This window comes from Chelonia mydas, chromosome 4 (genome assembly GCF_015237465.2).
Source record: "Chelonia mydas isolate rCheMyd1 chromosome 4, rCheMyd1.pri.v2, whole genome shotgun sequence".
NCBI lineage: Eukaryota > Metazoa > Chordata > Testudines > Cheloniidae > Chelonia > Chelonia mydas.
The window spans coordinates 97543190-97562371 of NC_057852.1; the positions used below are offsets into that span (position 1 = coordinate 97543190).

The window sequence follows — 19182 nt, forward strand, 5'->3', positions numbered from 1 at the left end:
CTGGTGCTCGAACCATCTCCACCAGCTCCTGAATAAGGAGGGCCATGCCTTCTCCCCTTGGTTCCTGTGAGAAGGCATGACTCTGCCCCCACATTCTGGATCGGTGGTGGGCAACCTGCGGCCCGTGGCCACTGGGAGTTGTGGGGGGCCGTGCCCGCGGATGGTCAACATCAGCAAAATGTCTTGCGGCCCGCAATCAGATTACCCTGATGGGTCGCATGTGGGTTGCAGGTTGCCCACCACTATTCTGGATCATATTTCTAAAATGTATTGGGGATTATGATGTCTCTCGTGATATAGTATTGAATCCCTCTACTGCCTTAGGGATGTGTATTCTCTAGCTCCATTCAGCTATGCTGCCTCCCCCCTCAGCACATTGTCTATTTATCTTTTCTTTTTCTTTGGGTGAAGGGTCAGATTACTTGAAATACGAGAGATTTAGGACTTGTAAGATGCTGGGAAGGGAATCAGAGTAACAGCCGTGTTAGTCTGTATTCGCAAAAAGAAAAGGAGTACTTGTGGCACCTTAGAGACTAACCAATTTATTTGAGCATAAGCTTTCATGAGCTACAGCATCCGATGAAGTGAGCTGTAGCTCACGAAAGCTTATGCTCAAATAAATTGGTTAGTCTCTAAGGTGCCACAAGTACTCCTTTTCTTTTTGGGAAGGAAATGTTTGCAGGAAGGGTTGTGTGCCTAAAGGGAAGATCTAGATGTGAAGACAATTGAGTGCAGGTGGGGAGGGGCGGGGGAAGACGTGCTCTGTTTATGGGGAGAAGGATTTTCTGGGCAACCGTGGAGGAGTGGGGAACTTGGCTGATGCACTGGACTGGATTCCGAGCTCACCCCAGGACAGAAGTAAATTCTCTGAATGTTGTTGATGCTTCGGACTTGTAATGGCTTGTAATTTTTAGCTCGTTAGCACTTTTCAACAGTGCCAAAACAGCTATAACAAATGGTTGCCTTTGTCTTTAAATAACTTCATTTGTACAGTGGTTTTTATTGAAGCTGATTTCAAAAGCAAAATTAATTAAATGATTTGTTATAGCATTTTGACAGGTGCTTTTAGATATTGCTGCTATCTGAAACAAAAGAGCAAAGAGAGGATTAGGAGGGCAGTCTTCAGTCTTCTTATAAAATTCCACAGTAGCATCTGTGTGTAAAGACAAGACTCAGTGATCTATGGTTAACACTAATGACAACAAATTTGGATAAAACGAAAAGGTTTAAAGCACTATGGAAAAACTCCAGCATTCCTCCACTGAGTATAGTGGTATGAGGGTCCATGGGCCTGGAGCCCAGGGTTGCAGGGTCCTGGGCAACTAAAATCTGTGTCGCCACTAAGGAGCTAGATTCAGTAGCACCCAACAATTACTAGAGGGGTAGATATCACAGGAAGTATTGCCTGAAGAGGCCAGAGCTACAGAATTCTGCAGCCACCTGGTGCACATCAACTATTTAAACCAGGAAGTTACCCCAGAGAACCGTCTGAGCAACAACAGCTGTAGCTCACGAAAGCTTATGCTCAAATAAATTTGTTAGTCTCTAAGGTGCCACAAGTACTCCTTTTCTTTTTGCGAACACAGACTCTGGCTTACTACTGCTATAGACATCGTCACTTGCCCTGTCTTGCGCTTTACGCCTGCCTTTGAGCACGACCCAGCGTGACCTAGGTACCCATCTCCTGACTCAGCTTGGTAACTAATCTCGGCTCCTGCTCTTCAGCCCCTGCCCAATGGACATTACAGGTCCAGCTGCCTAAACTCCAGCCATTACTAGTGCACGGTGTCTAGAGCTACATCCGTCCAAAGAGCTTCTAGCAGGAAAGGAGCAGTAAAATTGCAACACACATTAACAGCCAACAGAACAGTTCCCTGTGGTGAAAATATTAAACCAGTGTTATACACTGGCCTAGAGGATGCCAGATCATATCTCCCTGTAGTGGCAGGCCCTAGGAAAGAGAAGAGCCTGCTACTTACTCAAAGTTAGTGGAGTTATTTCTGTAACTCAGGGGGGTCGAGGTTTGTGTTTTTGGGGCTGGAGGTGCAGGGTTTGATCCGCTCTAATATCTGTACTGTCTCTATAGGTACATATGCAACCACTGTGTATTGTAGCTGCAATGGGTGTTTCTTTGAAAACCTGAATTTTAAAAGGTTTTTTTTAAATTGCATTTTCTTTCCAAGTAAATATGTAGAGCCCTGCAAATCCACAGATATCCGAGGATATAAAGTGGATATCCGCAAACCATTTTTGTGGATTGCAGCTTGGTTGCAGATAGAAATTTTGCTCTATAAATATTCACATACTGACTTTTTACCATTAGTACTAATCCCTGGACTTCTGGAGCCACACCTGAGAGCTTCTAGCCATTGGAGAATGTACAGAGCTTCCTGCTTGGTTTGGCACAGGAAGGAGTTCACTCTTGGAACAAGAAAAATGATTTTTTGTGAAATGGAAACAGTATATTTTGTCTCCCACTGCTCGCCAGCTGCAAACTGTTTACTCAGGAGAGGTGTTGCTGAGCTGGCAAAGAATATATAGTCATTGCTGAAGCTGGGAAGTAATTTAAGGAAGAGAAGACTCCATAGGTAGAGAGAAGCAATCAAGTTGTGTTCACACAGATTGTTTTATTGATAGTGAGATATATAAAGTATAATACACAGCTGCTATTGGGTGAGATAATGAAAGGGAAAACATCAGTTCACAACAATTAATGTCATAGCTGAAAATGCTAATTGTTAAATCATAAAAAACTAGAAATATGCTCCAATATATTATTTCTTCCTATAATTTCAAATAGTTGCTCAAGTCTGGAGATAATGGTGGTTTTTCACCTCTGGCTAAAATAATTGAAGATCCACCTCCATTTTGCCCTGAGGACTATAATCTCAGCTCTGTGATGGCAATACATTTCAATTTCAGTGGTGATTATTTTATGAACGTTTCTAATGTCCTTCCTAAGCTGCAAAACTGTCGTGTTAAAGGATTGTGTTACATGGTATGTAACACAGTTTGATCCCATCTACACATGCAGTGGTGTATATCAAATGTTATAAGATGGCTGAGAGATAGTATGTTACAACAAGACCCTGCTATGAAATAACATTTGCTGTATAGAAAGACCCTTAAACTATGTAATCACGTTGTTCTGTTAAATGTTCTATACTCTGCTAGGTCCTCTCTATCCTAGGGTTTGAAACAGAGTTATTATTTTCTAGCAAGCAACACTTTAAATAGTTCTTATTAATCCAATCTGAACTCTGTATTTGATGTCCCTTACAGTGGGTTGCAAAAGAGAAAAGGTTGTTTTCTGTGCCCCTTTTTCTGTTAAATTACCTAAGAAAAATATATTTTCGGTCCTCTTTAAATATGCTTGTTTTTACTTTAGAAATATCAGTCAAGTGTGTGTGATTTTTCACTGATTCTGCTGGAGTACTTGTAGTAAATCTACAATTTGTATACTTTCATTAAAGTTGTGGGGGATGTGAGATCTTTAACAAACCTACCTTTTCTTCCAGTTGTTTATCTGGGGGTTGAGTTAAATAGTTGGTAACAATAAAAAGGAAAAACAAAGAATTTTAAACAGAATAAAAATAACTCTCCTGTCATTTAACTAGTTTCTGTTTGCTTGATATCTCTGATGTCATAATTCTTCTAGTTTTTAAATTGTGCAAAGAGTCATCTAGGAAAAACAAAAAAGACAAATAACTGGATATCTAGTGATAGGAGGGGGAGAGGGAAGCATGCAAATGGAAAAACCTTCTTGGAGAGAAAAAAGTACAAGCCTTCTTTATACACCATAAGGAAGCAAAAAAGGGCACAACCCTTCTCATTCCTTAGCTTCTTTATAGATGATCTGCTGTATTTACAAAAGGCAGAGTTGCTGTGACTCATAGTGGAGAGGGCTATATGCCGGAACTGGGTGTAGGGATGGATGGGAACTGACATAATATAAAGCCAATTCTGATTAGTGTGAGGTAAATGGAAAATACATTGTGCAATTTTGTAACAGGATTTTGATACCAAGTACAGCCTAAGAATACACATTGGAGCCAAGATATACTATTGGATTATATGCTCCCATGAGTCTAGCTGGTAGACTGCTGAGCAGATGTGCTTGATTCAGCACATCTTCTGGTTACCCTTATTACATGGCTTCCAACTTGCAGACTAACTCTACTCATATGGGACTGTAATGATGCCCTACTGCCAGAGGAAAGTTTGCAGCTGCTTTCTGGTTCTACAGCATCTAAACTTGACGATTGTTCCACCTCGGGGGCCCTGCATGGCCAGCACAAAACCAAGCTGAATCTAGCCCATGATAGTACAAAGTCAGCAATGATGTTTTGACCACAAGTATTATGCAAAACTGATCTGAAGATTCTTACGTTGCTTTAGTAGAGAGAGAAAGCAATTCTGATTTGAGTGCAGGAATGGAAACTATGGGCAATCTGTTACCCATTTTTGCCATTAATTAAACCACAAAGAAGACTATTGATAAATGATAAAAATACACTTGTAGAACCACTGGAGTGTATGGTGGATAATTGGTTTTAACAGGTGAATAAACTAGAATGGATTCCCCACTGTTTCCTATTATAATTTCTTTGAACTCTGAATCAGTATCACTAGCTGAATGACCTTCTTTGATCTAAAATTAGTATGTGAGGCTCCTTTCTTAAAATAGCTCCAACTACATCCTTCTCCACTCTCCCTCTGCCTGTTTCCATTAGATGGCAAGGGTCATTGTGTCTCCTGATAGTAAATAAGTTACAGGGTTTTAATTTTTATTCCTTGCACATACTAGAATGTTGATCTAGGGGAGAATTTTGTAAGTGTCTAAATAAAGGACTTAGGAGTACAAGTCCCACTGATTTTCAAGGGGAATTGTGCTCCTAAATCTCTTAGGAGATTTTTAAAATCTCCCCTCTAGTGAATTCTTTCAGTGGTATGACCGTACTGAAATTTTTCACTTTCTAACTTGAACCATATTGTTCTCAAACCTATTTTGGAATCCCTATGCATGGCATGACCTCTTCTGGAGCACCTACATATGGCATGAGCTTTTTGGGATGCAGTGTCTTGCTTGACAATCTTCTGAAACAAATCCTTGGTTATGATTGACTTCTGACACTACTGAATTTAACAGAGAGCTTCTTTAATATACTTACCTACTACAGCAGTATAAGATTTTCAGATACCATGGTGATGGGATAAGAACGTGGACGGAGATTAAAAGTATTCTGTTCTTGCTTTTCAGTTCAAATGTGGAAATAGACTTTTTTGTCTAAATCGTCTACATAATTCTTTGTTGCACCATATTTCTGCCCCAGTCTCCTCCAGTAGGAGTTGTGGGAACTCAGCACATTTCAAATTTAGAGCATTTATTCTTGCAGGGAACTCCCACTGATGTGAAATGAGTATGGAACATTTAATAAATAGAAATTTTGCAGTTAACCAACTCACTGTGCAGCTCAGAGAGCAATTTTACCTTTGCAGTTTTGTCTGTGAAGGGATCTTTCATAATGGCCTGAGGGAAATCCAGATTGCACACAAAACTTAGTAAAAATTATTTGGACCTCTGAGTAAGGGTTTACCAGACACCACTTTAAAAAACAACAACAACAACAACAACCCAATACCTCGTACTCTACTTTTTGATTTGTTAAGTAATCAAACATGCCAGTTTTCTCTATTCATCCTGCCAAAAGGAATAAATGGATTACTGTGGTTTGTTTTGTTTTTCCCCCTTGGACTAAATGAAGTGAAATTTGATGCATTAGTCTCTGTAAAATAAGGTCAATTGAAAAAGAGTTGATTGTCCTTTTTATTATTGTTCTTTCTAGGTGTTCAGAGCCAACTTTAGGTTTCTACGGATAGTCATGGCAGAAGGTGGATTTGATCCCTGTGAATGCATTTGCTCGCATGAACATGCAATGAGAAGGCTGATCAATCTGGTGAGGCTAACATGAGGACTGCAGCAATTTTATAATCACAGTTAAATAGGCTGCTGCCGCCTCCACATGTTCTTTTAGAATGACATCTTCCGGATTTTTAGCATGGTTTTAATTTAAATATTTACAGATCGCAGGTGCAGATGATACCTTTCTGTTTAAGATATTTACCAGGGTTGCAGCTGAACAGCATATACTATATCTGCATAGCTACCTTCTGTACCCATTGACTTGTGTCAGTCAGTATAAAACCTAAGGCCCCAATTCTGCAACCACTTGGACTTCATAGGATGACACACATGTAACTGTCTCACATGCACAACATTTGCATGATTAAGGTCTAAATTTGGAAGCGCAAGACTGTAAAAATAAAAAAATGAAATTGTTGAGAGGCAGAACCTGGAAATGGTGTGTGTTTTTCCCAGCTCTGCCGCTGACTCACTGAGTAACCTTGAGCAACTTGTTTTACCTGTCGGTTACTTAATTTCTGATCTGTAAAATGGGAATAATTATTTTTTCACCCATATTTGTAATGTACTTGAAGATCTGTGGAAGAAAACCATTTCATAAATGTTTGTTCTAAATATTGACCGCTTTGAACTGTGTCCAGCTAGGGAAATATGGTTACAAGTTTAAATATAATTTGGCTATTTTAAATATTTTAAGATTACACTTATGCGCACACATACAATCTCTTCCTTTAGAGTAGACTACTTCCCCTTTTTCACTTTTGTAGGTTTATTTTATTTCAATTCCTGCCTTAGGGCTGGAATTAATACCCTCTTTAAGGTAGTGAGCACCCTCAACTGCTATTGAACCCAATGGGAGTAGAGAGCACTTGGCACCTTGCAGGATCAGATCCTTTTTCCAGTGCTGTACCAGCAATATTTTAACAAAGGCCCACAACAAATATTTTCCCCCTTAGCTTGTGACTAACTCCGTGTCCCAGGGGTATGTGTGGCTAGGAATGAGGAATCTATTAATTTGTTTTCCCATTTAAAAAAAACCACTTTCTCCTACCCACAACCAAGAAAGGAGACAATAAGCTTATATTAAACTGCGTTTTGAAAGGAGTATTCATACCTTAGACTTTGTTCCTGAAAGTATACTGAGTCTATTAGTTGGTGGTGTTGCTCAGGGATCGACTTCCGAAGGAGGAGTAGAGATTGGGATGAAGACTTTGTAAGGAGGAAGGGGTAACCTCACGTGGTAAAATACATGTTTGGTGCAATCTGGTCCATTTTATAAGGCAAAACATTTGCCCTTAAATATTTGTAAGGATCATGCTTGTCACATATAGCTCAGCAATATCCAGAAAGAGAGAGAGTCAGAGGCCAGGAAATCTCTTACACATGATCAGGGACAGAATTTTAGCAGGACGTTCAGTCTAGCCCAAGAATCCCATCCAGCATATCGCTACAATAAGAGCCTTTTTTATGAGTTACCAGGGCTGTCCTTAGGCATATGCAGCATACGCGGCTGTGAAAATTTAGGGCATCCCTGGGTTTTAGGGTATGTCTTCACTAGCAATGTTAAAGCGCTGTCACGGCAGCGTTTTAACGTGGCTGTGTAGTTCCAGCGCTGTAAAAAAACCGTGTCCGCGAGGGGAGTAGCTACTGTAGCTGGTGCACTGTCTACACTGCCATTTTACAGTGCTGAAACTTGCAGCAAGCTGGGGCGTGTTTTTTCACACCCTTGAGCAAGAAAGTTGCAGCACTATAAAGTGCCAGGGTAGACAACGCCTTAGTGTCCACCCTCCCGCCTCTTCTTCTTGTCTTCTGCACTCCTTGTTGCAAATACTTCTAAAGTTTTTAAAGATGTCACAGCACTTAAACCTGATTTAAAAAACCACTCAAGCAGCCAACAATACTGCTTACTTACCTGGTATGGCCCTGTAATTAAAAGTGGATCAGAATTACATTAATCACATTTGGGATACCTGGAGGTGGTCTCTTAAGGTGGGAGGTTGCCCAGCAGATCTCTTGTACAAGTTTCATTATAACTTCTTGCACTGTGGATTCCGTGGTAGCACCTCTCACTTCTGTTAGCCTGGAACACTTCTCAGCCAGCATTGTGGGACAGTAGCCGTGCTGACTCATGCTTCTGCTCACATCCTTCTCCCATGCATTTACAAATCTGGACCCACTCTCTTCACCACGTAAAAATCTGTGGATGTGCAGGACTCCCAGCCAGTGCTTTGGCTCTGAATACTGGATTGCCTTCAGTTTCTTTACACTACATGGAAATTGATTTAAGAGAAACCTTTTCAAACAGCAGTAAAGGGTTGTTAGTGGAATATGGATATGTTTCCACACATCACTTCTGAGTCCAGGGAGAACTGGGGTGAGTAAGGTGTCAGTGCATACAAGTTCTACTCTTACTACCTAGGACAGTCTTTTGTGCTTAGTTATTGCTCTCTACATTCAGTTCAAAAGCGTAACTAAACTCTTTAAGATTTAGGAAGTGCAGAGTCCTATAGCAGTTCCATAATTTAGATATCAGTAGGTATTGCTGCTCCAGTTAATGTACCGGCTTGCTGTATTGCAGACTAAGGATACCTTGGAGCACAGCCACAGTAAACTTTAAGGATTAATACCTCTTACCATATTATGTCTTTCTTGTTTTAGAGCAAATATTTCCATTAATTTTGTAGGGTTGATAACATCTCCAAAATCCCATTGGCCTAAATACATTTATTAGTCAGTAGCAACTTATGAAGATCATTACTGTGTTCATCTCTTCTTTGACCACCATGAACCATGCTTTCAGTAGATATTCCAACTAAGACAGAATGAATTGAATCAAGTGATGAAATGTCAAGCCAGTCAACCAAGCAGCTAATACCAGTGTTTACAATTATTGGATGTTTTAATACACACAGGGCTCCAATTACATTTTCATCCCCTCTTTGCTGAATTAAAAAAAGTATCTATTTTGTTCCTGTCTGTATTTTTGCAACGTTATACATATATATATATATTCTAGCTCTTATGCTGTGCTTTCCATCACTAGATCTCAGAGTGCTTTACAAAAGAGGTCTGTATCATTATCTCCATTTTTGGGAAGGTGAGGCACAGAGAGGGAAGTGACTTTCCCCCCCTCAGGTGTATCTATTTACCTGGTTTTGCATGCTTGAAGAGGGAAAAGGCAGGTGGCTTTCTGCCCCTTCTCTACTGCCTCCAAATTCTGCGAGCAGCCAGGGTCTTGTTTGGCTTTCAGCGTAAGTTTTAGAGCATCCTCGGGGTGCTCTACCTTGTGCTGGCCTATATGGTCCCTATGGGGTTGTTCTGCAGGATTGATAGAGCATATTGCCCTTGTATGCTGGTGCTCCCAACATACCACCTATGTCAACTGGGCTAAGAGCAGATAATGTAAGGCCAGCTGTGTGGACTTCATGCTACTCAGGGATTACCATATCCAAGCACTCTTTAAATCGGCTTTCCATTGGTGCAAAGGGGACAGAGCAGAGGCCAGGATCTGAAAGAGGATCTATTTCTATTTATACTTCTTAGAAGGAGACCGGAGGTTGGGGGAAGCTGAAGGAAAGTTAAGGAAGCATTTTCCTTTCCCTTCCTGTGGACCTGCAGGAAGCAACAAGCCCCAGTGACGCTTAGGAAGCTTGCCAGACTACCTCACAAATTTTAGGAGGCCCTATGGGGTCACCCCTGACTCTCAATGAGCGTTAGGACTTGGCTACACTTGCGAGTTAGAGCACATTAAAGGAGCCCCAGACGCGCTAGCTCACTACCCGTCCACACTGGCAAGGCATGTAGAGCGATCTGACTCCGCAGCTACAGCGCTCCTGGTACTCCACCTCGGCGAGTGGAATAACATTTTGTGTGCCCCTGCTGGAGCGCCGCGGCGCCAGTGTGGACGCCCTGGTCTGTTAGCATGCTCTCCAGAAGTGTCCTCCAGAAGTGTCCCACAATGCCTGTTCTAGCCACTCTGGTCATCACTTTGAACTCTACTGCCCTGCCCTTAGGTGACGAACCATCAGACCCGCCCTTTAAATTCACTGGGAATTTTGAAAATCCCTTCCTGTTTGCTCAGCCAGGCACGGAGTGCTTTCAGCGAATCTTTCCAGGTGACCATGCCTCCACACGCCAGGCGAGCCCCAGTATGGAGCAATGGCGAGGTGCTGGACCTCATCAGTGTTTGGGGGGAGGAAGCTGTCCAGTCCCAGCTGCGCTCCAGCTGTAGGAATTACAATACCTTTGGGCAGATATCAAGGGACAGGACAGGGACACACTGCAGTGCAGGGTTAAAGTGAAGGACCTGCAGAATGCCTACCACAAAGCCCGTGAGGCAAACAGCCACTCCGGTGCTGCCCCTGCGACCTGCCGTTCCCACAAAGAGCTGGATGCAATACTTGGGGGCGACCCACCTCCATTCCGAGTACCACCATGGACGCTTCAGAGCCCAGTTCAACAAGGCGGGAGGAGGAGGAGCAAAGCGGGAGCGAGGGTGCTGAGGTGGAGGAAGACACCCCAGAATCCCTAGATGCGTGCAGCCAGGAGCTGTTGTCAAGCCAGGAGGTAGCCAGTTGCAGCGGCCAGTGCTTGGGGAAGGACAAACACCAGAGGAGGTTCCCGGTAAGAGTCTTTTATTTTGGGAAGGAAGTTATTCGGTGCAGGCTCTTGGGGCGAGGAGGGTTAGGGCTGCATGCATGCCTAGATGTGGAATAGGCGTTGATGTGCTCTCTCATCGCGGTAATCAGCTTCAGTGATCTCTTCAAAGGTCTCATCCAGAACTTGGGCAATGCGCTTGCGCGGGTTTCTCGGGAGAGCCACTGTGGTTCTTGTCCCAGTAAAGCTAACTTGTCCGCACCACTGTGCCGTGAGGGGTGTGGGGACCACTGCTGCACACAGGCAAGCTGCATATGGGCCAGGGCAGAAGCCGCATTGTAGTAGAAGACCCTCCCTTGCTTCCCAGGTCACCTCCAGCAGAGAGAGATCTTCCAGGACGAACTCCTGTGGAAAATGTGGGGACAGTGTTCAGTATAGGGGCCCCCTGCCACTGTTGGCTCTCCCCAAAGCACAGAAACCCAGAGGACAGTACAGCCATGAAACAATCAGTCACACTTGACCGTGTGCTTACTCACCATTTTGGGGCTCCCGTGGGTTATGTGGACTTGCTTGGGACAGATAAATTATGCTATTGTGTAGACTGTGCTTGCCCTTAAGTACGGGGGAATCATTGCTCTGTCTGGTGTGAACAATGCTGCCTCTGTTAAGTGTTGCATTTTGCCTTTACAGATGCAACCTTGAGATCTCAGCCGTCCGTGTTATCACCAGCCGAAAGACTCCAAAGAATCAGAAAGAGGCCACGTAGAAGCAAGGAAGACATGTTGCATGAAGTAATGCAGCATTCAAGTAATGAAAATTGAAAAGTCAGGAGTGGCGGGACAGTGAAAGAAGGATCCACCAGCAGAATGAGGCGCGCCAGCACAAAAGTGCGGTGCTCCGGCAGCAAAGCATGGATCGGCTGATAAACATAATGGAGCACTAAGCAGACTCGATCCAGGCGCTCGTAGCCATGCAGGTGGAGCACTACTGCACCTGCAGTCCTTGTCCCAAAACTCTTTCCCTTGTGACCCCATGTCACCTCCAACCCACTTTTCCGAACATCCAGGTTCTTACCGCCACCAGCTTCTCCAACACCTGTAGCTTCACCACCCAGCCCTGAAAACTACGACCCTTACCCACTGTACTCAACCCCCATCACCATGCAGTATAGCCATCCTGAAGTGCAGCACTCATTGCACAGCACTCCAGACAGGAAGGCTGAGTATGATAACAGGACATACGCAAATCTTTGATTGTACCATTCCCCACCCCACCCCCTTGCCCTTTGTTTCCCAAGCAGTTATGTTTCTTTTCAATAAATGAATTTTCTTTTCAATAAATGGATTTTTGGTTTTGAAAACATTCTTTATAATTGCATAAAGTAAAATACCTTAGCCCAGGAAAGAAACAGGCACTGCAAGTCAGCATAGGAAACACAGATTCCTACTAACCACTGAAGGGCACCAGACATTACTGGTGGCTTTCAGCCTCAAATTGCTCCCTCAAGGCATCCCTAATCCTTGCAACCCCGTGCTGGGCCCCTCTAATAGCCCTGCTCTCTGGCTGTTCAAATTCAGCCTCCAGATGTTGAACCTCTGAGTTCCATGCCTGAGTGAATCGTTCACCCTTCCCTTCACAAATGTTATGGAGGGTACAGCATGCGGATATAACCGCGGGAATGCTGTCATCGGCCAAGTCCAGCTTCCCATACAGAGAGAGCCAGCAGCCCTTTAAACAGCCAAAAGCACACTCCACAGTCATTCTGCACCAGCTCAGCCTGTTGTTGAACCGCTCCTTGCTGCTGTCAAGGTTCCCTGTGTAGGGTTTCATGAGCAACGGCATTAAAGGGTAAGTGGGGTCTCCAAAGATCACAGTGGGCATTTCGACTTCCCCTACGGTGATCTTCTGGTCTGGGGAAAAAAGTCCCGGCTTGCCGCTTCCTGAACAGGCCAGTGTTCCGAAAGATGCTTGCGTCATGCACCTTTCCGGGCCAGCCTGTGTTAATGTCAATGAAACGCCCACGTGATCCACAAGCGCCTGGAGAACCATAGAGAAATACCCCTTCCAATTAACGGACTCGGAGGCTAGGTGGGCTGGTGCCAGAATTGGAATATGCGTCCCATCTATCACCCCTCTGCAGTTAGGAAAACCCATTTGCGCAAAGCCATCCACAGTGTCATGCACATTACCCAGAGTCACGGTTCTTCTGAGCAGGATGCGATTAATGGCCCTGCAAACTTGCATCAACACAATTCCAACGGTCGACTTCCCTACTCCAAACTGGTTAGCGACCAATCGGTAGCTGTCTGGAGTTGCCAGCTTCCAGATTGCAATAGCCACCCGCTTCTCCACCGTCAGGGCAGCTCTCAGTCTCGTGTCCTTGCGCCGCAGGGTGGGGGCGAGCTCCTCACACAGTCCCATGAAAGTGGCTTTTCTCATCCAAAAGTTCTGCAGCCACTGCTCATCATCCCAGACTTGCATGACGATGTGATCCCACCACTCAGTGCTGGTTTCCCTAGCCCAAAAGCGGCCTTCCACGGTGGTGAGCATGTCCATGAATGACACAAGCAAATTCGTGTCATATGCGTTACTCGAGTCAATATCATTGTTGGAGCCCTCACTGTCACTTTGGATCATAAGGAATAACTCGACTGCCAACGTGATGTGCTGGCAAGACTCGTCAGCATACTCCTCAGCAGTTCGGTCTCCATTCCCGCAGACCGAAAGGGAAGACAGCGCACGCAGCACAAAAAACGTTGAAAGATGGTGCCAAATGTGCACGGAAGCACAGGGATTGCTGGGATGCGATCTGATGCATCACGGGTCTTTGGGACAGGACCCAGAATGCTCTGCACCCCCCACCCCCTTCCCACAAGCCACAGCGCCAGAATGGGAAGAGGTGCTCTGTGGGATAGCTGCCCATAATGCACCGCTCCCAATGCTGCTGCAAGTACCGCAAGTGTCGCCACGCCAGTGCGCTTGCAGCTGTCAGGGTGGACAGACTGCAGTGCTTTCCCTACTGCGCTCTCTGAAGGCGGGTTTAACTCAAAGTGCTCTACATCTGCAAGTGTAGCCATGCCCTTTGACTCATTAGGGACCTACATCCTTCTCTAAGCCTTAGGTGGCTCAGAAGGACCATTCTCCCCAAGTGCTAATGAGCAATCTCAGGGCTTAGCTACACTTGCAAGTTAGAGCGCATTAAAGCAGCCCCAGGCGCCCTAACTCACGACCCGTCCACACTGGCAAGGCACTTAGAGCGCCTGGACTCTGCAGCTGGAGCGCTCCTGGTAATCCACATGCACGAGAAGCATAACGCTTGCTGCGCCTCGGCTGAAACGCCCGGACATCAGTGTGAATGAGGTGTTGCATTACTGTGCTGCGATCGGCCTCCGGAAATGTGCCATAATCCCCTTAAGTCAAGTGGCCACTCTTGTCATTGTTTTGGAATCGGCTGTAGGAGTGCGGATATGCCCTTTCAAAGCTCAGTTTCTGACAGCTGGCATGCTTATCTGCTCCAGGACAAAGCAACCATTAGTGTGGAATGTTGCTTGCTGTGAGTGTGTGAGAGAGAGAGAGAGAGAGAGAGAGAGAGAGGTGGGGGAGGGGTGTGTGCTGCTGTCTGTACTTACAAGACAGCATGCTGACATGCTCTCAGCCCCTCAAAAACCCACTCTCTCTCCCCCCACATCCACACAACACATTCCCTGTCACACTCCACCCCATCCCCCCATTTGAAAAGCACGTTGCAGCCACTTGCATGCTGGGATAGCTTCCACAATGCACTGCTCTCTCTAATTCTGACTCTCTAACTGAGTCAGGCAAGGAGTGAAATTATTCACAGCCCTCAGCAATGTAGCCAGGTCAACCTAATTTTTAGTTGTAGACGAGGCCTAAAATTCACAGAGGAGGTCATTAGCCATCTTTGACTTATGAGGTTGGAGCTCTGGTGACCCTCCTAAGGTAGTGTGAGTCACAAGGGAAAAACAGAGGGCCTGAACCCGCAAGGTGCTGGGTGCCTCCTGAGTGCTCTATGATTGCATTGACTTCCAGCCCTCTTGAGTTCAATTGGATTAAGGGTTCTGTCACTTTGCAGGAGTGAGCCCATAAAATGTATAATGAAAACAGTGGTAGCTAAGTGATACCTAAAACAAGCAGAATACATGTGAACAAATCCATTTCTAAATCAAACAGTCCAAGTGGAGGCAGATTTCTAAGCAGGTAAAAGTTAAGTATAGCTGTGTCTGTCTCAGGGAGACCACTTTTCCCATAAGAGAGTTAATCTGAAAATTCAAGACAGCTGTCATTCTTTCCATCTCCCAGTTCTGAGCCTTGCACTATGCTGATTAACTAGTAATAATAGTAATTTCTCTGTGATCACTCATGACTACCTGGAGTTGAAATTTGCTTACATTGTTTGATCTTTTTATTAAAAGTAGTAGAAAGACTATTGATTGTACATTGAAAATTTCAGTAACTCTGTTTCCTAGGAGTAATTATAATTTGTATGCTATGTGGTAGCTGGACTGTTTTTGATAATCTGAACCTTTATGGCTGCCTCTTTTCCTTTTAATGATAAAAAGAAATCATACTGTATCTCTAGTGCCACCAAGTGACTACAAAGTCAGTTAAACTATGAGTCATTAAGGTTTTGATCCTTCAAAACCATCTGCCTGGAAATGCAGCTGTAGGTGTCAGCCCATGTGGGTCACTTTGCAGAATAGAGCCCTTCCATTATTTGGTCAAAAAAATATGCATGTTGTTTGTTTGTATGTTAGATATAAGTCTGGTAGTTCCCTCTCAAGATCTGCTTTTGTTGTTTAATGTTATCTGAAGCAGTCTGATTAGTATGATCATTTCTGGACTCTGATTTGTTGTCTATTATTCCATGCTGCCAGAGGCATTATGAAACTCCCTGCTATGTTCAGCTTGAATGGTAGGAGGTGGGAAGGTCTCTTCCCCTGACTTTTGTATTGATACCTTGCTCTGCTGCATCACTCCTTTCTGTGTTCACTAACAGCGGGGTATTGGTGACATCCTAGTCTCCCAGCAAGCAACACAACAAAGAAACAATATAGAGTATGAAATTGCGGTCAGAGCGAGGAGAAAAGGGGGGGGACCAATATGACTGAGAGGAGAGAAAAAGGGAGGAGCAATTCCTGCCTGGAGTGGAGGCACAACACATTACACAACAACCATCTCCTCTCTGCTGAATGGTTTCTCTTCTGCATTCCCCTCCATATTATTTCTTACCCTTCAATTATAAAATGAGCATAATGTTTCTGTGATGGGTTCCCCACAGGGTGCCACTTGGAACTGGGGTACCACTGAGCGCACCTGACCCACCAGCCTGGGTTCCCTTTACACTGTACTGCTATGCAGCCTGTCACGTCCTTCCCCAGGCTTCAGACTGCACTTTATCAGCACAGATAGGGACACACCCAGCTGTAGTTACACACACAGATGCTGAGATCAGTTCTGCATGGGAAGGCTCAGCTAAGGAACTGCCCAGTACTCAAGTGCACACCCCCTTTACAGAGTAAACCCCAAATTATACCATCTTGCGCTGCACAGAGAACTGTACAGCATAAGTTCATAAAATTCACCCTCTCCCTCAATGTGGAGAGAGAAATGCAACAGCTTTTTGCCCTGAGTATTGTTTCCAAACACTGGTTTTAGACAAAAAAACAATTTTATTAGCTACAAAAGATAGATTTTAAGTGATAGCAAACAGATCAAAGCAGATTACTGAGCAAATAAAACAAACACTCAAACTAAGCTTAAGGTACTAAGGAAACTGGTACAAGTAGCAAATTCTCACCCTAAATGTTGTTTTAGGCCGATTGCAGAGATTCTTGAAAACCAGCTGCACTGACCTGCAGCTTAAAACTTCAGATATTTCATCCACAGGCTAGACACCCTTCCAGCCTGGGCTCAGCTCTTCTCCTCCCTTCAGTCTTTGTTTCTTAGATGTTTCCAGCAGTCATCCTGGGTGGGGATTCTCAAATGAACCTCAATTATGTCACTCCCCTGTCTTAAATAGGTTTTATATATGGCAGGAATCCTTTGTCTTCCAGTGTGATTCCCACCTCCGGCTAGTGGAAAAGTACTAATTTTATCATGGAGTCTAGTATCAGGTGACTTGATCACATGACCCTGCAGCCATAACTCAAAGTCTCTTTGCAGCATCCACAGGAAGGCTTTCCAGGAAGGTGGGAGATTAGCATCTTCAAAGACCTATTGTTTTTCCCAATGGCCCTTTCCAGCCAGCAGTCAAACCAATTGCCTTCTGTCTAGTTGGTGTTCCCCAGGTGTAAACACATTTGTAATAGGTGCATAGACAATATTCCTGACTTCAGATACAAAAATGATACATGCATACAAATATGATAATCATATTCAGTAAATCATAACCTTTCCAATGATATTTCACATGACCCATCTTGCATAAAATACATCTTAGTAATGCCATTATCATATTATAACAATATTTCTATAAATAATATGGGGCGTAGTGTCAGTTTCCCCCTCTGATCACCACCATTCCCCCTCCTCCTGCCTGGATAATCTGATGATGGTTCTAGATTCTGAGGTATGGTTTAAAATCCAAGTATTCTGTCCCGAAAGGCACTAAACACTCCCCCTCTCTCATTGTCAATGGGAGAGGATTGGACTCCATTTTTTTCCCTCTATCCTCATACCTCCAACTATTATTCTATCATCATCTTGCCACTCACTTAAAGTGTATTTGGGAGTGTGGGGTGTTTTAGTTTCTCTTTGCCTGTTTCTCTGAGGGAAGCTAATTTATTTAAGGGACAATTTAATTCCATCAATACACCCTCCCTCTCTTTCTCATTTCTCTTGCCCAGCTTGTAGGTGTCAGTTTCTGCATCTTTAAATATGAACTTGATGGATAGTACTAGGATTCAGTTCGCAACCTGGCTTGTACTCTGTGCTGGCCTATCATACTGGCAGCAATTTATTTATCATGTTGTTTACTAAATCATTAATATCCTTTTGACAGAACAGATGTGGCTGCCCAACTAAACTAAAGCAGTGACTTCCTTATCCAGAAGCATCAGATTGCAATCAGGAGCATGCCATGCTGTTCTCATATTCTAGCATAATTGGAAAAAACATGGAGTTTATGATTGGGACAACAGAAAATTTTCACCACAATGCAGAGATTTTGCTTTTCTTGCAGAAAATGTTCACCCAATACTAGCCGTGGTTCTGTCTTAACAGGACTTGATTAGTGGGATGAATAAAGTATCACCATATCAAGTTCAAACTACTTGTCCTTGTCTCCCAGTTAGTTACCCTTGTCTCTTTTTTTTCCTTTTCATCCTCTTCCTTTTCTGCTCTCTCATCTTGGTATCTCACTGACATCCTTTTCTGGACTTTTTTTATCAGAACCATTTGTATGGAAATTTCTGAGCTGGTCCACAAGGGATCTTCTTGTTCACGTGTTTCCTGAATACCCACTTCTTCCATGAAGTCCTCAAAATTAACCAACTAAAACATTTATCTTAATCTCCCCACCACCACCACCAAAATAAAAGGATCCTTCTTCATGCCATGATGCTGTACATTAGGCCTCAATGGATTATCTTGCAGGTGTAATTCCTGTCCTTTCTCTTCCTGTCTTGTTACCCCCCCATTGCATCACTGATGATACTAGTTTGTAAGATGTTTGGCGCATGGTTATATCTATTTATCTGTTTTGGGCAATTCCTAGCAAATTTTTGAGTGCCATGAGAATGAGTAAGAATATAGTTATAGAGTATTTGCCAAATATTGTGCACTTAGTCATTTTTAAATTGCTTTAATAATACTTCTAAAGTTCCAAACATTTTTAAATAATCTTTGTCCCTTATAGTTCATATTTGGCATGATTCCCTGTCCTTACTGAGGCAAAACTACTGTATTTAAAGGGTTTTTTGCTGGAGTAGGGACTGCAGAACGGGGCCTAATGTTCATGAGGCTGCTGATGTCTGAGCGCAGCTTGGAAGCATAGCTTGGAAGCTGATCCAAGCAGGATTGAGCCACATTACACTGGAGTAAATAAAGAGAGGATCCAGTTTTTTAGTACAGTGAGTTCACAAAAACATTAAGGGAAGCAGCCACTGAGACCATTTTATTATTGTATTGTGGTAGCTTTGAGGCTTTTTTGTGGCTTTGAGGCAAGTTTTGAGGCTTCATTGTGCTAAGAACTGTACAAACTCCTAGCAAAACTTAATACCTCTTGTAATAGGAGTAGTGGGACACATCCAGATTTTCAGCATGCTTCTTGGACACAGTTAAAACATGGTAAGGACCTGTCTACACTACAAGTTGAAACCATGCTTTAACTGTGTCATGGGGCAGCTGGATTTTAACACCGCTGCATTAGCAGTGTGAACTGGGACTAAGAGAGGTGCATCTGGAAAAATGTAAGGAGTTGTTTGAAACATTAATCGGAGGGGTTCTTGTCTTCTGAACTGGGTATTGGTTTTTACAAAGCCAAAAATATTCATTTGGGTCAGAGGGGAGGGGTGGGATCTTCCCATCTGATCTAGAAATACCTGCCCCTTCTTCCCGCCATACCCTTGGGTTTGGGTTCCCATTTTAAATATTTCAATAGGTGGGCAGTGACCTTTTGTAATTCAACAACTGGGTAAGGAGTC

General features: G+C 43.7%; 1 protein-coding gene across 3 annotated transcripts in view; it reads left to right on the forward strand.

The window, feature by feature from the left end:
* Positions 1-19182, forward strand: part of SMIM14 (small integral membrane protein 14) — an 85550-nt gene that overhangs the window by 35914 nt on the left and 30454 nt on the right. For 2 of the 3 annotated variants that reach the window (XM_037897917.2, XM_007066417.4), the window contains exon 2: positions 5847-5957. The exons of the other annotated variant lie outside the window; for it this stretch is intronic. In XM_037897917.2, the coding sequence (XP_037753845.1) occupies positions 5883-5957 (75 nt within the window). In that variant the 5' untranslated portion in view covers positions 5847-5882. The remainder of the gene's footprint in view (positions 1-5846; positions 5958-19182) is intronic. 3 annotated transcript variants of the gene reach the window in all.